The sequence below is a fragment of the Chenopodium album genome, chromosome 13 (assembly GCF_948465745.1).
Source record: "Chenopodium album chromosome 13, dcCheAlbu1.1, whole genome shotgun sequence".
NCBI classification, from domain to species: Eukaryota; Viridiplantae; Streptophyta; class Magnoliopsida; order Caryophyllales; family Amaranthaceae; genus Chenopodium; species Chenopodium album.
Genome location: NC_137846.1, coordinates 10,285,514 through 10,305,092, shown reverse-complemented (window position 1 = coordinate 10,305,092; position 19,579 = coordinate 10,285,514). Strand labels below are relative to the sequence as shown.

Here is a 19,579-nt window from a genome sequence, read left to right as displayed (position 1 = left end):
TGTTGGAACCACATACATTCAATGTATGTGTATCATTGTCCTTACTCCGTGTTGAATTTCTAAGTATAGGAATAAGTGTAAATATATTTATACATAGAAATTACAAATTCATAGAAAGTGTGATTTCATTCCTAGTGCAACCAAACGACAATTTAGGGCTTGTTCGCATTTACTAAACTGAGCTGAATTGAACTGAACTGAACTGATTGGAGCTGAACTAAACTGAAATTAAGCTGAAGTGAACAGGCCCTTAGTTTTTCTTTTTTTATAAAGGAAAAACGACAACTTAGTAATATTATATGCTAAAAGCACTAGTTACCAACTTACCACGCACTCCCGATATGTTCAAAATTTTATATTTTACAAGTATACAATTTTTGCATGTTTTTTGTCTTGAAAAATACTGATTATGAAGTACTCTTCAATCCTTTTTTGTTCTACTCACTTTCTATTTTAGGTCGTTCTTTCTTATTCGGCTCATTTTACTTTATTTTATTTATGACATACCCCTTAAACACACAATAACTACACCTTTTCATACCATTTCTCCCACTTTATTCACACTTTAATTTTCTTACACAATTTCACCTTTTTTTACATTTACTTTCTTACTTTATCTTACACCATTAGAATATTCGGTCGTATTAGTTGATCTAACTAGTTATTTGTAATGTTCCTTGTTTTAAATCTTAATTTTGATGTTTATTTCAATTGAAAATCCTAAATTATATATCATAGAGTATCATTTTACCTAATATTACCAAAAATTATTATTATATGGACCATTCAAATATACCATGTTTAGTTTAATTAATGAAAATGAAATCAAACCAACCATATTTTCCGAAAGAAGAAAAAGGCTTACTTTAATTAGTGAAAAAGAAATAAAAGTATGGCCTGGGTTTAGTTGAGAAATTTAGTATACCAACCCTACTAGTGTGCCAACATTAAGTTACTTGCTTGTTGGTACTTTCAAGTTTCTCAACTAAGATTTGGACCACGTTCCAACCCGTTGCCAAGTCACATTTATGACTTTATCTCATCATCATATTTTACGACCTACAAAAGTTGAGAGCAACACATTGTTCAATGATTTGTAGCATCAAATTCTTGATCTTGATCATCCTTCATTTTTGGATCAGTATTGAGTGTTGACTATTAATTACCCCTTTTTAAACTGTTCAAGATTATTAGCCTAACTCTAATATTATACAGAGTAAATATTTAATGTTACCTCAAATTCGACTAACTAAGAACTAATTAAGGGCATGTTTACTTTAGCTTAATTTCAGTTTAATTCAGTTCAGCTCCAATCAGTTCAGTTCAGTTCAGCTTCTAATTTCCTTCTCTCATAAAATATTCATTTCAGCTCAGTTCAGTTCAGTTTAGCTCCAATCAGTTCAGTTCAGTTTAGCTTAGTATTCAATAAATGTGAATAAACCCTAAATCTAGTTAATGATATGTATACTTCTTACATAGTTTGATTGAACATACTCGATAATGAACAGGTTTTGACCACATATATTAGTATTAATATAAATTATAGAAGTTTGATATGAAGATATATTCGTATCAATATTAATATGACAATATATTACATTACATGATTTGATAACATTTTATTTATAAGTCGTACATTAGTATAGACAAAATATTACAAGTATATGAATAGTGCAAAACAGTCAAACGCTAATTAATCAAAAAATGTAGAAAGTGAGGACCTACTTCGTACAATGATTATGTTGTCTTTTTCAAGAGATGCAACATCTAAAATATTATGGATTTATGGTGTTGAAATTTTAGCAAAACTTGAATACTTGATGACAATTTCATTTCCTATCCTTCTAATGTATCATACTCGTATTAATAATGTAATTTGAATTGATTTCTCAACTATTTCATTCCCGATTCTTTAAATGTATTACTCATATTAATAATATAATTTGAATTGATTTCTCAACTAAACCTAGTTGAAAGAGAGAATTGAAAGGCATTCTAAAGAAGAACCTCAAGTAGTGGGAACAATGTTGTTATCCTTTGGATGGGTAGATGTACATGAAATCGAATTACTAGTACTCGTATAAAATTAAATCATTAAAATTACACAATTTTATAAACCAAGGTATTGAATATCTAAAATTTAAGATTGAATTATGTCTACTTAAGATCAAAATTGATTACATAATTGAAAATGTTATAACAGTATCCATAAGATTTTAAAATTCAGATCGGATTTATAACACAATCATGGTAGGAAAAATAATTATAAGCAAGATAATACAATTAAATTGCACACTGTTCAAAGCCTTCACAACTTAAATTTGGGCGTAGGAGTAATGGAGTACAGATGAATGAAATCCAATCATGTGTCAAAAATAAAAAAAGAAATCCAATCCAACGTAACACTTAACGCTTTCAATGTCGCCTAATCGGTGAACACTAAGCCCAATGAAAGTATGGAGCCCATTTCAGCTCATTATTGGAAAGGGCCCACGTAGGTGTTTATAGCCCAATTCAAAATTAAAGTGTAAATTCAGATTCTAGATATTAGTAAGGAAGTGTCTTCTTGTTTCAAATTCTAGATATTAGTAAGGAAGTGTCTTCTTGTTTCAAATTATTTTTATTACTCTCTCCGTCCCCAAAACTTTAACCCTTTTGGCCTAATTTTAGTCCCAAAATAATCGATCCATTTGCATTAATACACCCACCAATTTACAACAATATTTGTGCAAAATTAACTTCCTTATATAAAATTTTATTTTTTCATGTATTTTTAATACTTTATCTCTCTATTTTTTTACAAATCCCATGTAAATTTATCTTTCTAATATGTTTTTATTTCTTTTTATTTAAGTTTCTTAATAAACGCAAAATCAACCCAAAAGGGTCGAAGTTTTGGGGACGGAGGGAGTAGTAAATAAGGTGGCTAACGTGCGCAATGCGTGAGCCATAACTAGCAATATTTGGGAAACTCTTTTGATTTGACTTTACGTCAGAATTTTAGTTGTTAGTAAAATTAATGAGGAATGATATATAAACTAATATTTTTAGGGGTATAAATGTCCGCACACTATTGTTAAGAGTTTAAAAAAAAAGTTACATAATTGTCCAAACACTATTAATGGGGGTAATTAAGTAAATAAACACTTTAAATAGTATAATTGTCCAAATACTATTCATAATAGTCCTCTCATACTTGTAAAAGTTAGGGACAGAAAGCCATCAATTTAACACTTTGTTTGAATATAAGAATACAAAAGGAAAAGAAGGGAAGAAGAAGGGAGGAGGACAAACTCACTTGGTTGGGTAAAGGATTCGAAGAGGGAAGGGAAAAGAGAGGGAGTGATCCATTTTTCCTATCTCTTTCATAAACATAATCTCTTTAAATCTCTAACAAGTTAAATTGATCATCATTAATCTATTTAAATCTGTAACAAGTTAAATTGATCCATCATAATAAAGGTGGCAACTTCTATAATACAATTGGTTATAAGTTACAATGTATAACTCTTTGCTCATTTATATTGATCCAATTCTTTTTGGTTCATTTTCACAATGAACAATCAAATTGTCAGTGTAAGAGCAAGATTAGCCCAATCAGGAGATTCCCCTAGAAGAAATACGGGTTCTACTTCTGACGACAACATGCTATTGGGTGGTGGTCCTGGTCCCACTTATGGGTTCAAATCAATACGTATTCAAGAAAAAAATATTCGCGAAAAATGGATCCAATTCAAGGAGCTCTGCTTGTTGGACAACATGACATCAGCAAGTCACTATTAAATTTCTTGCTAAGACTTTATAAAATTTTACGTAGCTATGAAGTAAAGTCTCAACAAAGTCTTGAATGGAGTCTTGAAAATTCAAGGCTCAACATAAGACTCAACTTATTACTCTATATACTGTATTGTGCCTAAATACGTATACCAAAGTGTACATTTATTTGCAATTGATTCTTGTTTTTTTTATTGATATAATTGTTTGTTGTATATTAATATAAATTATAATATTATTTGCTGTTTTTTGTTGTATTTTAATCTATAGTATTCTATTATTGCCATTGTTTTCCTCAACAAGTTTAAATTATAAGAAAAAATGTAAATTGTACAGCTATGGTATTATGTATAATTATAATACATTACAATATTCATATGATTTCAATATTATTTATAATTATGTATCTATTGGTTCGATGTCATTTTTTAGCCATGTAATATGTATCATATATATATATATATTAAGTATATTTAAGAAATCTTAAATAACTCTTAGGAATGAAAATCTAAATTTAGTTGAATCTTAAAGAGCGAGTCTTAACATAATTATAATAAAATAATAAAAATTATTAAATTCTGATGTGGCATGGGAAAGTGTGTAAATAAAATTAATGTGGCATGGCCGCATGGAAAAAAAGTCTTAAAACAAGACAAGGGGTAATCTTGTTAAATTTTGTCTTATAATTCCACAAACACTTTTATTTTATTTTTGGTGTTCCATCCGATTCACCCTTTTAGGCTAATCCGGATTTGAGGAGCAGTTATGGGCGGTTAGGTTCCATACTTCCAGTCCCCTCCCAATTGTTGTTGCGGGGGATCAAACACAGATCTTCCCTACCAAGTGTAATCCCAATCACCACTACATCAACTTCCAATTGGTAACATTTTATCAATTATCATATGTCTCCCTCTCAAATATCCATGGATGGTATTATGTAGTATAAAAAATTAAAGAAAATTTAATAAAATAATACTTTCTTTGTTTTTTTTTATAGTTGCAATACTTCTCTTTTCACGCTTGCCGATGCATGTTTTGAATCGTTAATATCATTTACCAATATGTAAAAATTATAAATTTTAGATATTAAAATTGTACAAATTGAGACGAACCTAACAAGATCCCATATGACTATATTTTTATTTATATATAAATCGTCAAAGCTAATCAAAGTGAAACACAGGAATAGTGTAAAAGTCAAATTGTTGCAACTATTAAAAAAAAAAAAAACGGAGGAAGTATAATTTTATCAAATTTATTTTGTGGCAAAGCATATTTTTATTAAGAGAAGGTATTGGGATTTCGTGTGGCAATAAACATCCCAACAACAACAAACTCAACAATCATCCCAACAACAACAATCACAAGCTATGCGAGATACAATTGAATGGTGAGAAACTCGTCAGGATCAAATACGTCATCTATGGTGGAAGAGAGAGAAAGTTGAAGAGAATTGAAGAGGATGGAGAGGCGAGAGAAAATAAGGATTGCTGATTATATTTGTCCATATTTTATGCTTGAATTGCCTTGATAACTGCTTGAAATTCTCGGATTTTTCAAAAATACCTAAAAAAATCAAATTGGGGCTTTTCTGTATGATTTATAATTGTTGATTTTGATTGTCCTATGGGATTGTATGATGAATTGTGAGTGTTTTGATAACAAATGCATGTACTTTGGTTGAGAAATAAGCAAGTTATGTTAAACCCATGAGTTTAGTTGGGACCTTCAATGGAGGTTCCTCCATTGTTGACGTATTAATTTTTAAAAATAATTTTTTTATATAAATTTTTTAAATTTTTTTTCTATTTTTAAAAATTATTAGGGGATACATACAATTTGATTGAGGATATGTACTATGTTACAGAACATGTATAGTTCTTTAGAGGATATGTATTATTTGATGGAGGATATGTACAATTTTGTAGAGGATACGTTCAATTTGTTGGAAGATATATATTAATCGATAGAGGATATGTAATATTTTAGAAAATATGTACATTTAATTAGAGGATATATAGTTTTTGATAGGATACGTAAAGTTTATTGAAGGATATGAATTATTTTATGGAGGACATGTACAGTTTGTTAGAAGATATGAATTATTTGATGTAGGATATATACAATTTGTTAGAGGATATGTTTTTTTTAATAGAGGATCGAATATGTATAATTTATTAGATGATATAAATTATTTGATTGAGGATATATATTATTTGATAGAGGATATGTACAGTGTTAGAAAATATGTATATTTCATTAGAGGATATATATAATTTGATATAAGACATGTAAAGTTTACTGGAGGATATAAATTATTTGATGGAGCATATGTACAGTTTGTTAGAGGATATAAGTTATTTGATGAAGGATGTGTACAATTTGTTAGAGGATATGTTTTATTTAATAGAGGATATGTATAATTTATTGGAGGATATAAATTATTTGATGGAGGATAGGTATAATTTGTTGGAGAATTTGAATTATTTAATAGAGGACATGTATAATTTGTTGGATGATATGTATTACTTGATGGAGGATATGTATAGGTTATTAGATGATATGTACGTAGTATTTGATGAAGGATATGTACAGTCTATTAGAAGATATGTATTACTTGATAGAGCATAGGTACAATTTATCGATGATATGTGGTATTTGATAGAGAACATGTATAACTTGTTGGAGGATATGTGTTATTTGATAGATGATGCATACAAGTTGTTGAAGGTTACTCCCTCCATTTTTTTTTAAATGCATCACTTTGATTTTTGCATTATTCACATACCACGGTTGACTTAATTTTTTCATCTCTATAAAATAAATAAATATTATTATATAATATATCATTAGATTTATCATAATGTCTAGTTTCATAATATAATTTTGTTATAATTTTTACTAATTAACAATTAAAAATATTAATGGTCAAAATTGTGTGTCGGCAAATGTGTCGGTCAAACTGATGCAAAAAAAACAGAGGGAGTATATATTATTTGAGGGAGGATATGCACAATTTATATATGATATGTATTGTTTAATAGAGGGTATGTACAGTTTGCTGAAGGTTATGAATTATTTGATAGAGGATATGAACAGTTTGTTAGAGAATATGTAGTATCTGATAGAGGATATGTACAGTTTATTAAAGGATATATTTTATTTGATAGAGGACATGTACAACTTATTAGAGAATATGTATAATTTTTTGGAGGATATGTATTATTTAATGGATGATATGTACTATTTATTAGAGGGTATATATTATTTGATGGAGGATATGTATGTATAATTTGTTTGATAGAGGATATGTAAATTTTGTTGGATGATATGTATTATTTGATGCAAATAAAAATACAAAGTTAATTAATTAAAAAAAATTGAAAAAATGGAAAAAAAGAAAAAAAAAGAGGATTTTATTTTGAAGGAGAATTGATATATTTTTTTAATTAATAAAAATAAAATAAAAGGTTGATTGATCCTTTGACAGGGACATGCCGTTGGGCACATACACTCTCCACCTTGACGAAGGTACGTATGTGTGGCATAGCTTGTAGGGTTCCTCCCCTTACCTCTCCCATGCAATTCACCTGGTGAAGTTGTAATATTTCCCTCTAATTTATCGTCGAGGTAATAGAGGAGATATCATGAGATATAAATTAAATGATATTATAAACACAATACATGATATCATTTAATTTATGGAGGATATCATTCAACTTATGGATGACATAATCTACATAATAAAATTTATTTTACAAAAAAATTTAAAAGGTCAACAATGGCGGAACCACCATTGAAGGTCCCGTACTAAGCTCATGGGTATAACATAACATGCTCATTTATCAACCAAAATACATGGATATGTTATTAAAACACTCACAATTCAATATACAATCACATAAGACAATCAATTTCAACAATTATACATCACACATGAAAACCCCAAATCGATTTTTTTGGGCATTTTTCGAAAAATCCGAGAATCTCAATTAATTATCAAGCCAATTCAAGCATAAATCATGGATAAATATATCAACAATCTTTATTTTCTCTCTCCTCTCCATCCTTTTCAATTTAAGCATAAATCATGGACATATAAAATAGAAGAATTTAGCATAAAGTTGAGGAGAGAGAAAATAGGGGTGGGTTAAAGGTGTAGAAGGAGAGAGAAAGTGAAATAGGATTGAGTGGGAGTACTGTTGGTGATGGTGAGTGGAAATGAGAGTGTGAAAAATTTGTATTGTCGTGCGAATAATAGTTGGACTGACGAAATGTTTGGTCAGGCTTGACTGACTCAATAGTTTGTGTTTTATTAATTGTAGTTAAGGAAACGGTAATCGATAAGCAAAAAATTACCACTCTCGATGAAGGAAAGAAAAAAAAAAGAAAAAAAGAAAAAACCAAATTTTAGATGACAATATCATAATTACATGCTTTGGGTTTGCTAATTTCGGAGATGCCTAAATGAAGATATAGCTTGATAAGATGAAATTAAATAAGCTGAAAAATGTAAATTAAAATGAGGAAATTAATGTTAGAGGAAATGAATACAAAAAGGGAGAAAACAAGAAGCTAGATTGAGCTCCATAAGCATGGAAAGCGACTAACTAATAAGTCTGATATCACCAACAACCATGAAAAAAGTGACATTGAGTTATTGATGAAAATGAAGATGCATAATTGTGAGTATAGTTGGTACGTCCTTTGGGAAATCATTTAAGCATACTTCAACATTTGGGTATTTATAAATGTAGAGATGGATTAAACAAGTATATACAATAGAACATAACCGAGTATAGTTGAGCAAATTAGGCAAACAATTAAAAGGTAATCGATTGTATAATAAGATTTGATCCACAATCTTGAACGGAGGTATAAGATGCAGCATAGAATTTTATTAAAATCTTTCGTTTTGGACACGCTCTCTCATTTCACATCAAAATCTCCAATACAATGTCAATAACCCGATATCTACTACGGAAGGTTATAATAACATAACCATAACAAATGGACCACAAAACAACTTTCTAAACACAAGGGACCATTTATTATTGGTTTTTCTTTCAATTTTTTTGTAAACCAAAACCAAAACCAAAACATATAAACCACAAAAATAACAAAAGTTAATTCTATACGTATATATTTTTTTTGTGGTCAATTGTACATTTTCAAAAACAGCATGATTATGATTTACTTCGTACTTCCTCCGCTTTTTAATAGTTGCAAAACACATTTTTTTTTTACGGTATTTAAGGTATGTGGAGTTCACATGGAGTGAGTGGTTATTAGGAATGTAATTTAGTGGGCCATGTGCTTTAAATAAGAGAAATATTATAGTTTTTCCCTAAAATAACTTCCATTTATGGTGTATTGCAAGTATTGTGACATTTTCATTTTAGGAAATTGTTGCAAGTATTAAAAAACGGAGGAAGTAAATGTTTATAATACAACCTATATTATATTACAATTTGAACCATAAATTTGAAAGTTGCTTATATTAATAGTGTTGTCAAACCAACCCTAAGAAAGTTCAAGTGACATGATTATTTTGAGTAAAAATAAGTAGAAATTTATCACATACTTAATCTAGACAATCTTATACCCAACCTGAAACTTGATCTAAATCTTAGTAAAAAAAAAAAAAAAATGAAAGAAACACTCAAACAAAACAAAATCAACTCGACTTTGATTCATTTATCATTTCTTGTATTTAAGTTACTAATTACGGTAATTATGAAATTAATTATTTTCACCATAACTCGAAATCAACCCATCTATATTATATGCATTAAAAACTTACCAAACTTGACTAAACCCCGATCTAAGTGATCAAGTACAAAATCCGACCAGTGTAACAACAATAATTTAGCATGATTCAAATCTGGATTAGACCCGACCTAATTGAATCAGGTCAAACCTAAAAAGCCCTATAAGTGTTAAAAATATGACTCGACGAAAAATAATCAATTTAGATTTTGACTTGTATTAGCATAATGATTTAGCATGACTTAAACTAGAACTAAATCACACCCAACCTAGACCTGACAATCATGACCTAACCCGTGACACAAAACTGACCCAACCTGAACTTGACTCGATACTTGAATTGAACCAAAACCCAAAGTGACCCAACCCGATCTTAACCTGAAGTATCGGCTCGATACTCGGCCCGAATAACTATTGACCCGAAATTCAAATTGACCTGACCCGAAACTAACCTGAAACCAAAATCAATCGGACCTGAATATTAATTGACCCAAAATTAATCCACTCAATCCAAACTAATTCAACCCATACTTGACCTAAATAACCCATTTGCTAGATTCCTACCTGACTCAATCAAATCAACCCAATTACCTAAATTGACACCTTTAATTAAACCCAACCTAGAGACATGAATCAAAAACTCTTAAAATTTTATTCCCCTCACAATAGTTTTGGTTTTTAGTTAGCCCACCATCTCACAATAGACCAAACAACATACATTGGAAAAGACCCAAGGAAAAAAAAAAAAAAAAAAAAAAAAAAAAAAAAAAAAAAACGATCCGTAAAAAAAGAGGGGCAACACAATAGACAGTACTCCGTAGTAGGCAAAGGGAAGATCAGGTCAGCAGAGAGAGAGAGAGAGAGAGAGAGAGAGAGAGAGAGAGTTTGGTGTATCCGTTTATATCCCATCACTACTCTCACGCTCTTCGTATTCTCCGTCCTTCCCTACTATTTTAACCCCTTCTCTTCTTCCTCCTCAATATCTCTCTCTCCTTTTCTCTCTCCTCTGCTTTCCACTCTCTTTCTCTCTCTAAGCTTCTTCAATGGCTTCCCTCACCAGTTCTTCCGTCTCCTTCAAGTGCGCCCTTCTTCCTTCTTCGGTATATTTCTCTCTCTATTCTCTCATTTACACCGTTTTTTTGCTTGGATCTGATTTTGTTTTTGTCGATTAGGTTTTCGATCTGTTGTTCAAACATTCGATTTTTCTTCTATTTGATTTGTTTTTGTTGATTTGCATTGATGTTGTGATTTTTGTTCATCTGTTTAATTTTGTTGGTAGTTTGATATGTACCTTTCCATAATTAATTAATTTCTACGTTTTGGTAGTTAAAACGAATATTATATTATTATTTGAATGTATGCATTCAGATGAAACTAACAAGATCTCATACGGAGTATTTTGTAGCTAATTTTTTATTACTTTGACCTCAATAAGTCAAATTCGGCTTGTACTATAAGGCGGAAATTTTTATGTTATATATTAAAAAATTATTTTGATCATTCGAAATTTTAGTGTGAAGAATTTAGTGTATTGGTATTGTATTATTTGAATTTTGATTTCTGAGCTAAACTCTATTTAGTTTGATTTATTTTAGAGCTATATAAATTTGTGAATAATGATAAATTGATAATTGTGAAATTATTTGAATTTTGATTTCTCAGCTAAGTTTTATTTAGTTTGATTTATTTTTGAGCTATATAAATTTGTGAATAATGATAAATTGATAATTGGGAAATTCCTAGTTTACAGCATTGTTTTTTGTGTTAAATTTGATTGTTCTATCTTTAGTATTAGAGATATCAGTCATTTGGAATGTTAAATAGCCTAATTCAGGGGAGATCTGCACCAGGATAATTAATATGGAGTGTGACAAAATTCGTTTGATAAAGTCACTATGGTTTTATGCCATAAGCTGTGATCTTACTATGTTATTGTCGAGTTCTCGAGTTTCACTCTTTCACATTTGTTGATAAGGCTGTTTGATCAGTCTCTTTACATGTCTTGTCCCAAATGCTTATTTTGCTTCTTTTTTTGTTTGTTCGTTGTTGGAATTTGTATGATTTTATCATCATTTGAATCTTGAAGCGAATGATTTCAGTTTATGTTATAGGATTCAAAATTATATGGTGTTTATATTGTATTGTAAGTTAGTTGTGAACTTATGCTTTGTTAATTTTATTTCGTAGCAGTTTAACTCCAAGAACCATGGCCTGAAGTCATCAGTGTCATTCTGGAGGGCAAATCAAGTGAAGCCACGAGGCTTGAGCATCTCATGTGCTGTATGTTCTCTCCTTTCCCAGTTTATATCCGTGTTTTGTTTCGTTTCATTTTTCTTCTTTTTGAAGTGTGAGCAGCAATGACCAGTGCTTTCCCTTGGTTTTTTTTGGTAATCATTATGTAATATGATGGAAAATTTTCTAAGTATGATTGTAAAAGTTATGTTTGTCACAATTCACAAACAATATGGACATTCATGGAACAAGAATCTGTTTTATTTTTAATTTTTTTTTTTTTTAAAGGGAACAAGAATCTGCTTTTGTACGAGAGCTTGTGATTGTAATATTCTACATTTGGTGTTCTTGTGCAGGCCAAGCCCGAGACACTTGAGAAAGTCAGCAGCATTGTGAGGGAGCAGCTAGCTATGACAAACGATACTAAAGTTACTGGTGAAACAAAATTTTCAGAAATCGGAGCTGATTCTCTTGACACAGTAAGTATCCTTAGTTATGTTTTCTAATTTTACAGGAGTCTTAAACTCGTAATGTATATTGTTCTTTTTCTCATCACTTTCTTGTGTCTAGAAAGTGCACTCTAAGAAGTGATTAGTTTGGTAGGATTTCTAGTCTTGTGATTTTTGATCAAGCATGAGTTGTTGATTGTGATGCAAATCGGTGGATCAATAGATGAAGATTTTGAATATGCCTTTCTAAATATTTCATGAGCGGTTCACAAGCACAAGGAGAGGGCATCATAGATGTTTGATTAATAAGGGGTAATAGTTGTGTGCACGTGCATTTCCTGTTGTTTATTCATACTCTTGTTATTGTTGTAGAGTGGACGTCTATTATTAAGAGTAAGGAGATACTCTTGATTTTATATACTTTTGATTTTCAGTTGCTAACAGTTCTTGCAAACTTTATTTTACAGGTGGAGATTGTGATGAAGCTTGAGGAGGAATTTGGTGTCACCGTCGAAGAAGAGAATGCGCAAACCATCACAACCATTCAAGAAGCAGCAGATATGATCGAGAAGCTTCAGAACAAGTAGACAGACAATAGGATTTTTCATCAATGGATGGAAATATTGGGTTTGTAGGGTTGAGCACTTGAAGATTTTCTTTGCGTTTCCTCATCTATGTTCTTTAGATCTAGACCTCTTGTTTGAACGTTTTGACCAGTATATGAAATTGGTCACCTCGTGTGAGCATTGTTTGTGTTACAGTTCTGCTTTAGTTGATATTACACCTTAAGACATTAATTCAAATTTTCTTTATCAATAGTAAAATTTTGATTGAATTCCAACTTTTATTAAAGCCTCTTATCTGAAGAGCCAATTGACAATCCTGTAAATTGGCTTTCCAAGTTGATATCTTGTACAGCTCATTTGCCAACTTGTTAAAGCTGGACTTTTTTTTAACTTGTGTCTGATTTCAAAAACATACTAGGGCAGAGAATCCACCTGAAAATTACAAATTTGTTGCATTCCAAAGATTAGATAAGGCTCATTATGTTACAACCATTCAAAGTAGGTATTGGTACTCATATTAGCCAAAGCGCCAAACTCACCTTAGGGGTTTGAGATATAAATTAAAAATTGTTATTAGAAGTCATCAACCAAACATCATGAGCTTAAACCCTTCTAAACACATTGGTAATTTGGTATCTGCCCTGGGGCTTCGCGAGTCAAATACCACTGTAAATCAGCTTCTTCACAAAACTCTTTCAACATACTATGTAAAAGGTGTTAATTTATTTTGACTTAACAATGTTATTATTCAGTAAAAACAGAATAAGTCACTCTGAGAATTTTTCCTTCTGCGATTAAACCAGCACATATTTTAGGGTAATGCCGACTTACAGAGTACTTTTCACGGATACACTGTTAAGAATTAAAGATGGCAAATGTCTTAGAGGCCTCCATTTACATTGTAGACTAGTGTGTTGAGCATTAAAATTTAAAATTAAAACAAAGGAGGTTCTACATAACAATTAGTATACTTATTTATACTAACATACACGACTACACGAGCAATTCTATTTACAAACTAAAAAGTTACAAGTAGCAAACAAAAAGGTTAGAGCTGTCTTTAGTCCCAATCAGAATCAAAGAACCCAGCGTCTTTCATCTCTGAGTAGTATACATGCTCCAAATTCAAGTCTTCCTCCTGAATTCAACCAAGATAAGCAAATATTATGACATCAGAATGCACGTCATTTACCATGGATAGAAAGTTAAAAAACTGCAAAGACAAATTACCTGAAAGAAATCTGCTAAAAAGGTGACATATATGAGAGGAAGGTAAAATGCATGGTAGCATATATCAAGGGTGTCATACAGCCTGCAGAAGAATTAAGAACAAGGTTATTGAAAGCTGGTGGAGCCGGACTACCAGTGAAGCGGTAACTAACAACCACCAACACAGCAGAAATCTTACCAGAACCCAAAACCACTTCCACTGAGAATACAAGCAAAAAGAGCCAACGCATTTACACCGAACATGATAGTGATGTACTTGTGATATGCAGGTCTTGCTGCAAAGCAATAAATACCATGTTAAAGAAAGCAAAAAATAACTGCATCTTCAGTATTTATAACTCTTACTAGTAATGAAAAAGTGAAAAACAGTATACGCCAAACTCACCAGGCAGTCTTTCTCTCCAGCTGGAATGGTACATGAAAAGTATGAAGCCATAGACTGCAGTAAGCACTAGCTTGTGCACAATCCACAAGCCCCACTTCATTCGATGCGCGTCATTATTCTCAATGAACAATGGGACTCCAAATGCAAATACATAAATTCCCTGAAGAGGAAAAGGTATAAACTGGATCATCATTTAGTCCATGAAAGAAACTGCATTTAGCTTACAGACCAAAAATTTGATGTTTATATGTAAGTGTACACATCTTTTAGCACAGATAAACTAGTAATTTAGTATGCCATGAAAAACGAAAGCCAGATGAACACCAAAGATTATCAAAATAATGAGGCAAAGTTATGAAGCTAAAAATGGACGCCATCAACAGATTTTATAAATGCCTCAATAAGAATTTAATGAAGTTCATAATAATTCACCTCAATTCTAAGATACAGCAATTACATGTTAATATCAAACATGGCTACAAATTCACAAAACTACCGTACTGGTGAAAGATAAAAACACGAATTCTATCAAATCAAGGGATATAGGTATTTAGCAGGGTAATTAAGAGAATATTATTATATGGGCGATCCTGAAGCCACCAACCCCAAAGATTAGTTTTACAGCTATCTGGCCTGGCAAGAGACAATTCTTTGCTGCTTTGATAGTCTTAACTCTTAAGGGCACAAGGTACTTTAACAGGGAAAAAAAAAAGAGGTCAATAGTGCCAATGTGCCATCATTCAAAATATCCTCATTTTCTATTCATGACTCGTCAACTTCACTTAGTTGATTAAGCCAATTCTCAAAAAGAATTGTAGAGAATAAACAAGAAATACCTTCAGAAAGACATCAAAACCAACTAAGATGGCAGAGATAGCAAAAGTACGAGTCAAAGCTTCTGTCCCACTTGCATAATTTCCTTGTAGAAGAAATGCAATCAAACTCACTTCCAGAAAAAGTAACCCTGAAGTAGTGAATAGTGATAGAAGGTTCCATGGTAGTGTCTTTCCTGGAGTACACTCCCAAGTCTGTAAAAAAAATAAATAAATAAAATTATGAGATAAAATAATATAAAGATTCAGACACCCGCACCATGCACAAAAGAAATTTGACTTTTTTTAATTCCTAAAGATTTTACTCAGTCTCTTAAAAGAAGGATAAAAAACACCAGGGATAATTATTTTTAGATATATGTGAAGGTAAAGTAAGAATTACGTTGATATATTTCTCACCAAAATATTGACCAGAAATAATTACTAATAGCATGTGTTGAAACTGACTCTTCTATATGTCAAGCTGAAAACTAATGAGAAAACGTAACACAAACTATCAAGTGACCTCAAGTCAATTAGGGGAATGAATTAAGAGATAATACCTATCAGATATGGCTGGTAATTAGCATTCAAAAAGTAAAGAAATATTTAACAGGTCGAAGAAACTAAAATATAACAGATCTAACGATAACCACATCGAGTCACTACAGCTTAAGATAGGAAGTGATAAAGAGAGCATAACTGTTTCAAAGACTATACAATAGAGCTTTCGAATGTTAGCTGAAACATAAATAATGAGCAAAGTGATACGCAGTTCTATTATGACAGTATGACAAAACAGCACATTAGTCAAATTTTCTCATATTTAAAATAGTATGGTAGTGCAGCTGTACCAGATTAGATATCATCAAACTTAAAGTGAAAATCACACTCTTATCAATTAATAAGTATAAAGACTGTAATTTACCCGAGGGCAAAAAAAAAAAAAAAAATATGTATTAGGTGTCGATGATTATCATACAAGATTCTCAGCATATCATAAGATTCTTGTTATTGATCCATGCTTTCCCAAACCCAAAAACGGACAAAATTCCAGGTTTCATCCCTAGCTCAAATAATTCAATACACACCTCTTCGAATTCATCCACACCATACTCTATTCTTATGAGTAATAAGATAATATACACTGGCTCACAGTATCTCAAGGCATGTAGTAAGTGGAGATAATATTAAGTCAAATATTTTTGATCCCCATTGACCTTCCTCTGGCCCCACTCCTAGCCTTCTCCTAAATTTCTGCTATAGACCCAAGTAAAACATACCTTACTCAAACCTTTTTCAACCAAAAGAAATTATTCTGACCAATGTACACCCAGATAAGATACAAAATCAGTCACTCCAATATCAAACAAGAGCATAAGGAATTCCCTGAAAATCCAAGTCATGTCTTAGTTTCCTTGCCACCATAACAAAAGTCTGAAAAAAGGCTAAGGAAGAAAACAATGATGAAGGTGATCTCTAGAAATTAAATCAATCAATGCTGTACGTTCTGACCATCAGTCATTTCACAAAGCAAAATGAAAGAAGGCGGCGGAAAAAGGAAAAGGAAGTAAAAGATAATGATGAAGATATTAAAAAACCGAGAGAAGCATAAATGGTGAATACTGAATTTGTGATGGTAAACTAATAAACATGACTGCTCTGTTTGTACTAATCTAGAGCAGAGAAACACAAAGTAACAGCACAATTATGAGCATATATGCATACAAAAGAAAGTAAATGTGAGAATGGAAGGAGAGGGTGGGAGCCACTACAAGCCAAATCTGTATGAGAAGATTATAAGGGTGCAGTGTCTAGGATCTAGCAGGCTTGCAGCAGGCCATGTAAATTATCTCAAAGCTGAAGGGGAGATTGATTCCTGGATGTCAAGCCACTAAAGACGCATATGCCCTCTTGCGGATTTCTTCTCTCCCTAAAGCACCTAACTCCTTAGTAAAGACAAAGATGTCATGAAATTGTATCCCCTTGCAATGTACAGTCACTGTTCTCATTTAACATCCCCAAATTATTCACCTTTGCTAAGGAATTCAACTTTTGACATATAGATAGCAGACAAAAGGTTATAGTTACAATTTACAAAGGTTATACAATTTCACACAATGATTCCATGTCTCTTGAAAAGATTGTATTCCCAAATGCAATTAGAATATTGGAAAGAGTAGCTACTAGATAGTACTACATATGAAATGATAAGAAATTTGATATTGATGAAATATGGAAAGATGATGTAAGATATTGTACATTCAACATATTAGTGAGAATTCACTTTTTATGCAAATCTTTATCATGCCTCAAAAGAAAAACTTAGCATAGATTCTACTAGCCAACTAGCTACATCAAAGCCTGCCATAAGCTACTGCAAACTCCAGTCTTATCCCACTCCATCCCACTACAGCCAAAATCATAGGAAACACTCGGTAGAAGGCAAAAAGGGGAGGGTGAAGGAGTCAAAGAAGAGGTTTAATTGTCTCACTAAAAGTTGTCACAAGCTGATTAACCAAAATGATCCAAATTTAGTACTTCATAGGCTGCCTTAATGAGCAAATTTGGCATGAGTTCCCAGTTTAACACAAGATTATTAGTTAAGATTGTTTCGACACTAAACTAACTGTTTCCTACAATGAGAAGTGTTAGGTTGCGGAGTAAGATTTGCAAAACTCTAGATTTGCATAATCCTAACTTAGTACCCAATGAGTATTTAAATTTAAACTAAAAAAAACGTAAGAATAACAAGTCTCTAATAATCATTGCAGCTTCTACACAAGCACAAACATGAATAACAAATACATGCTTGGTTCCAAATCTTTTAACACCCCATATTGATCCCACTACAAATGCCGGTTAATCATGACATACATAATCCAGCACGTCATTCCATCAAATTTGCAAAATCTTCCAGCAAACCAATTATGTTCTCTTTCCACACCCTGATCCAAGCAAACCTTAGTCCACATCTTAAACAGATTATTCTCCCACTCCCAAGAAATGCCTTCATGTTACAAAACATTGGCCCATGTTCCGTCTCAATGACACAATATTAATCTACCTAAAATAAGTTCAATACTTAACTTCTTTCTCAATTATTAACCAATAATCACAACCCCTTTCATTTCATTCAGCTAATCTTCTTAAGTTAAAAAAAACCCATAAATCAGAGGACAAACAACAACAAATTTCAACAACATCAACACAATTACTCAACTACAACACTAAATTCCAAATGACCCAGATTGACTTTTTGGTCTATAAGACCCAATTTGTTAAAACAACACAGGATCATAAATCAAAGAAAAAGAGACTACCTGAAGACAACACCAAGTGAAATTAAGGAGACTAACAAGCCAAACAATCCCATAATACGAATTAATAATGTGAGACCTTCCAATCCAAAGCTTCCTGTAGCTCTTCTTCACTTGAAATGCCAAGTACAAAAGGAACAAAGCGGAAGGTAAAATTAGCAAGATATTGTGCCAAAATCCATGGCAATTCAACAACCAGTTGTAAACTTGATGATCATCTGGTTTGATACTGATAGTTTCGGCTGAAGAATTTGATTCCGATGAAATTGGGATTTCAAGAGATGAAGATAGTGGTAGAGATGACATTTTTCTTCTGTTAATTTTAGGGGTTTTAGCTGATCATTGAGATTTGAGAGGGATCAACTTGGGGATTTTGGGGGAAATTACGAACCCTAAGTTTGCTTGCTACTGGAATTCTGTTTTCTGCTGCTGGAGATTTGATAATAAGTTGATTAGGCTTTTTTTTTTTTTTTTTTTTTTTTTGAATAGAAGTTGATTAGTGGTTGATTAGGAGAGAGAAAATGAAATTTCAATGACACGTTGGGTATTCTCAAGAATTGGACCCTTGTCAAGTGGTCATTACCTTCGTTAATCTCATTATGAAACCAAGATTAGTTTTTAGTTTTTTTGCTCAGCCAAAAATGGAAAATTTTGACATTGGCTATCACTAAAAACACTGTGCTTCACATTTATTATCGGTTTAATTTTTTTTTTTTTACTTTACTACCACCCAAATCACACTTTGTTAAAATTAACTACCTAATGCCTTATTCCGTTAGTATTTTCGTTACTAGGGCCCAACCACTGTCAGCCAGCCCACTGCCACCCCTCCCCCCCTCCTGCCGGCGACCGGCGCCCACAGCTTCGGCTCGCGCCGGCAACCACACCCCCTCCCTTTCCCCCACTTACGCAGCCAACCCCTCTCCCTTTTCCCCTTCTTGCTGCCCCGACCACAACCCCCACCCAAACCAGAAACCACCCCCTCCCATACCCCCACCGAAATCGGCCCCCTCCCCGTTCCCTCCACCGGAATCGACCCCCC

The 19,579-nt window shown here is 32.1% G+C and overlaps 2 protein-coding genes across 3 annotated transcripts; one reads left to right on the top strand and one right to left on the bottom strand.

Moving 5' to 3' along the window:
* The first annotated feature begins 10,416 nt into the window (after window positions 1-10,416).
* On the top strand, window positions 10,417-13,082 carry LOC145574559 (acyl carrier protein 2, chloroplastic-like). Of its 2 annotated transcripts, none has more exons than XM_081632379.1 (4): window positions 10,417-10,643; window positions 11,731-11,823; window positions 12,132-12,254; window positions 12,692-13,082. In XM_081632379.1, exons 1-4 carry the CDS (start codon window positions 10,587-10,589, stop codon window positions 12,809-12,811), a joined length of 393 nt encoding a protein of 130 aa, XP_081488505.1. In that variant the 5' UTR covers window positions 10,417-10,586; the 3' UTR covers window positions 12,812-13,082. The 2 variants fall into 2 exon arrangements, with proteins under 2 accessions (XP_081488505.1, XP_081488506.1); XM_081632380.1 differs by having other exon boundaries at window positions 10,428-10,643; window positions 11,734-11,823.
* Window positions 13,083-13,599: 517 nt separating this feature from the next.
* LOC145576268 (protein CANDIDATE G-PROTEIN COUPLED RECEPTOR 2-like) lies at window positions 13,600-18,978 on the bottom strand. Its single transcript, XM_081634050.1, has 6 exons — window positions 18,541-18,978; window positions 15,242-15,433; window positions 14,406-14,565; window positions 14,199-14,295; window positions 14,021-14,102; window positions 13,600-13,928 (listed from the first exon to the last, which is right to left on the bottom strand). Exons 1-6 carry the CDS (start codon window positions 18,841-18,843, stop codon window positions 13,851-13,853), a joined length of 912 nt encoding a protein of 303 aa, XP_081490176.1. The 5' UTR covers window positions 18,844-18,978; the 3' UTR covers window positions 13,600-13,850.
* Between the last annotated feature and the right edge of the window lie 601 nt (window positions 18,979-19,579).

Coding starts and splice junctions, on each gene's coding strand:
- LOC145574559 (XM_081632379.1), top strand. CDS start 10,587: ATGGCTTCCCTCACCAGTTCTTCCGTCTCCTTCAAGTGCGCCCTTCTT. Junction 10,644..11,730: donor GCGCCCTTCTTCCTTCTTCG/GTATATTTCTCT, acceptor TTTATTTCGTAG/CAGTTTAACTCCAAGAACCA. Junction 12,255..12,691: donor GAGCTGATTCTCTTGACACA/GTAAGTATCCTT, acceptor TTTATTTTACAG/GTGGAGATTGTGATGAAGCT.
- LOC145576268 (XM_081634050.1), bottom strand. CDS start 18,843: ATGTCATCTCTACCACTATCTTCATCTCTTGAAATCCCAATTTCATCG. Junction 15,434..18,540: donor TCACTTGGTGTTGTCTTCAG/GTAGTCTCTTTT, acceptor TTTTTTTTACAG/ACTTGGGAGTGTACTCCAGG. Junction 14,296..14,405: donor CTGGAGAGAAAGACTGCCTG/GTGAGTTTGGCG, acceptor ATTGCTTTGCAG/CAAGACCTGCATATCACAAG.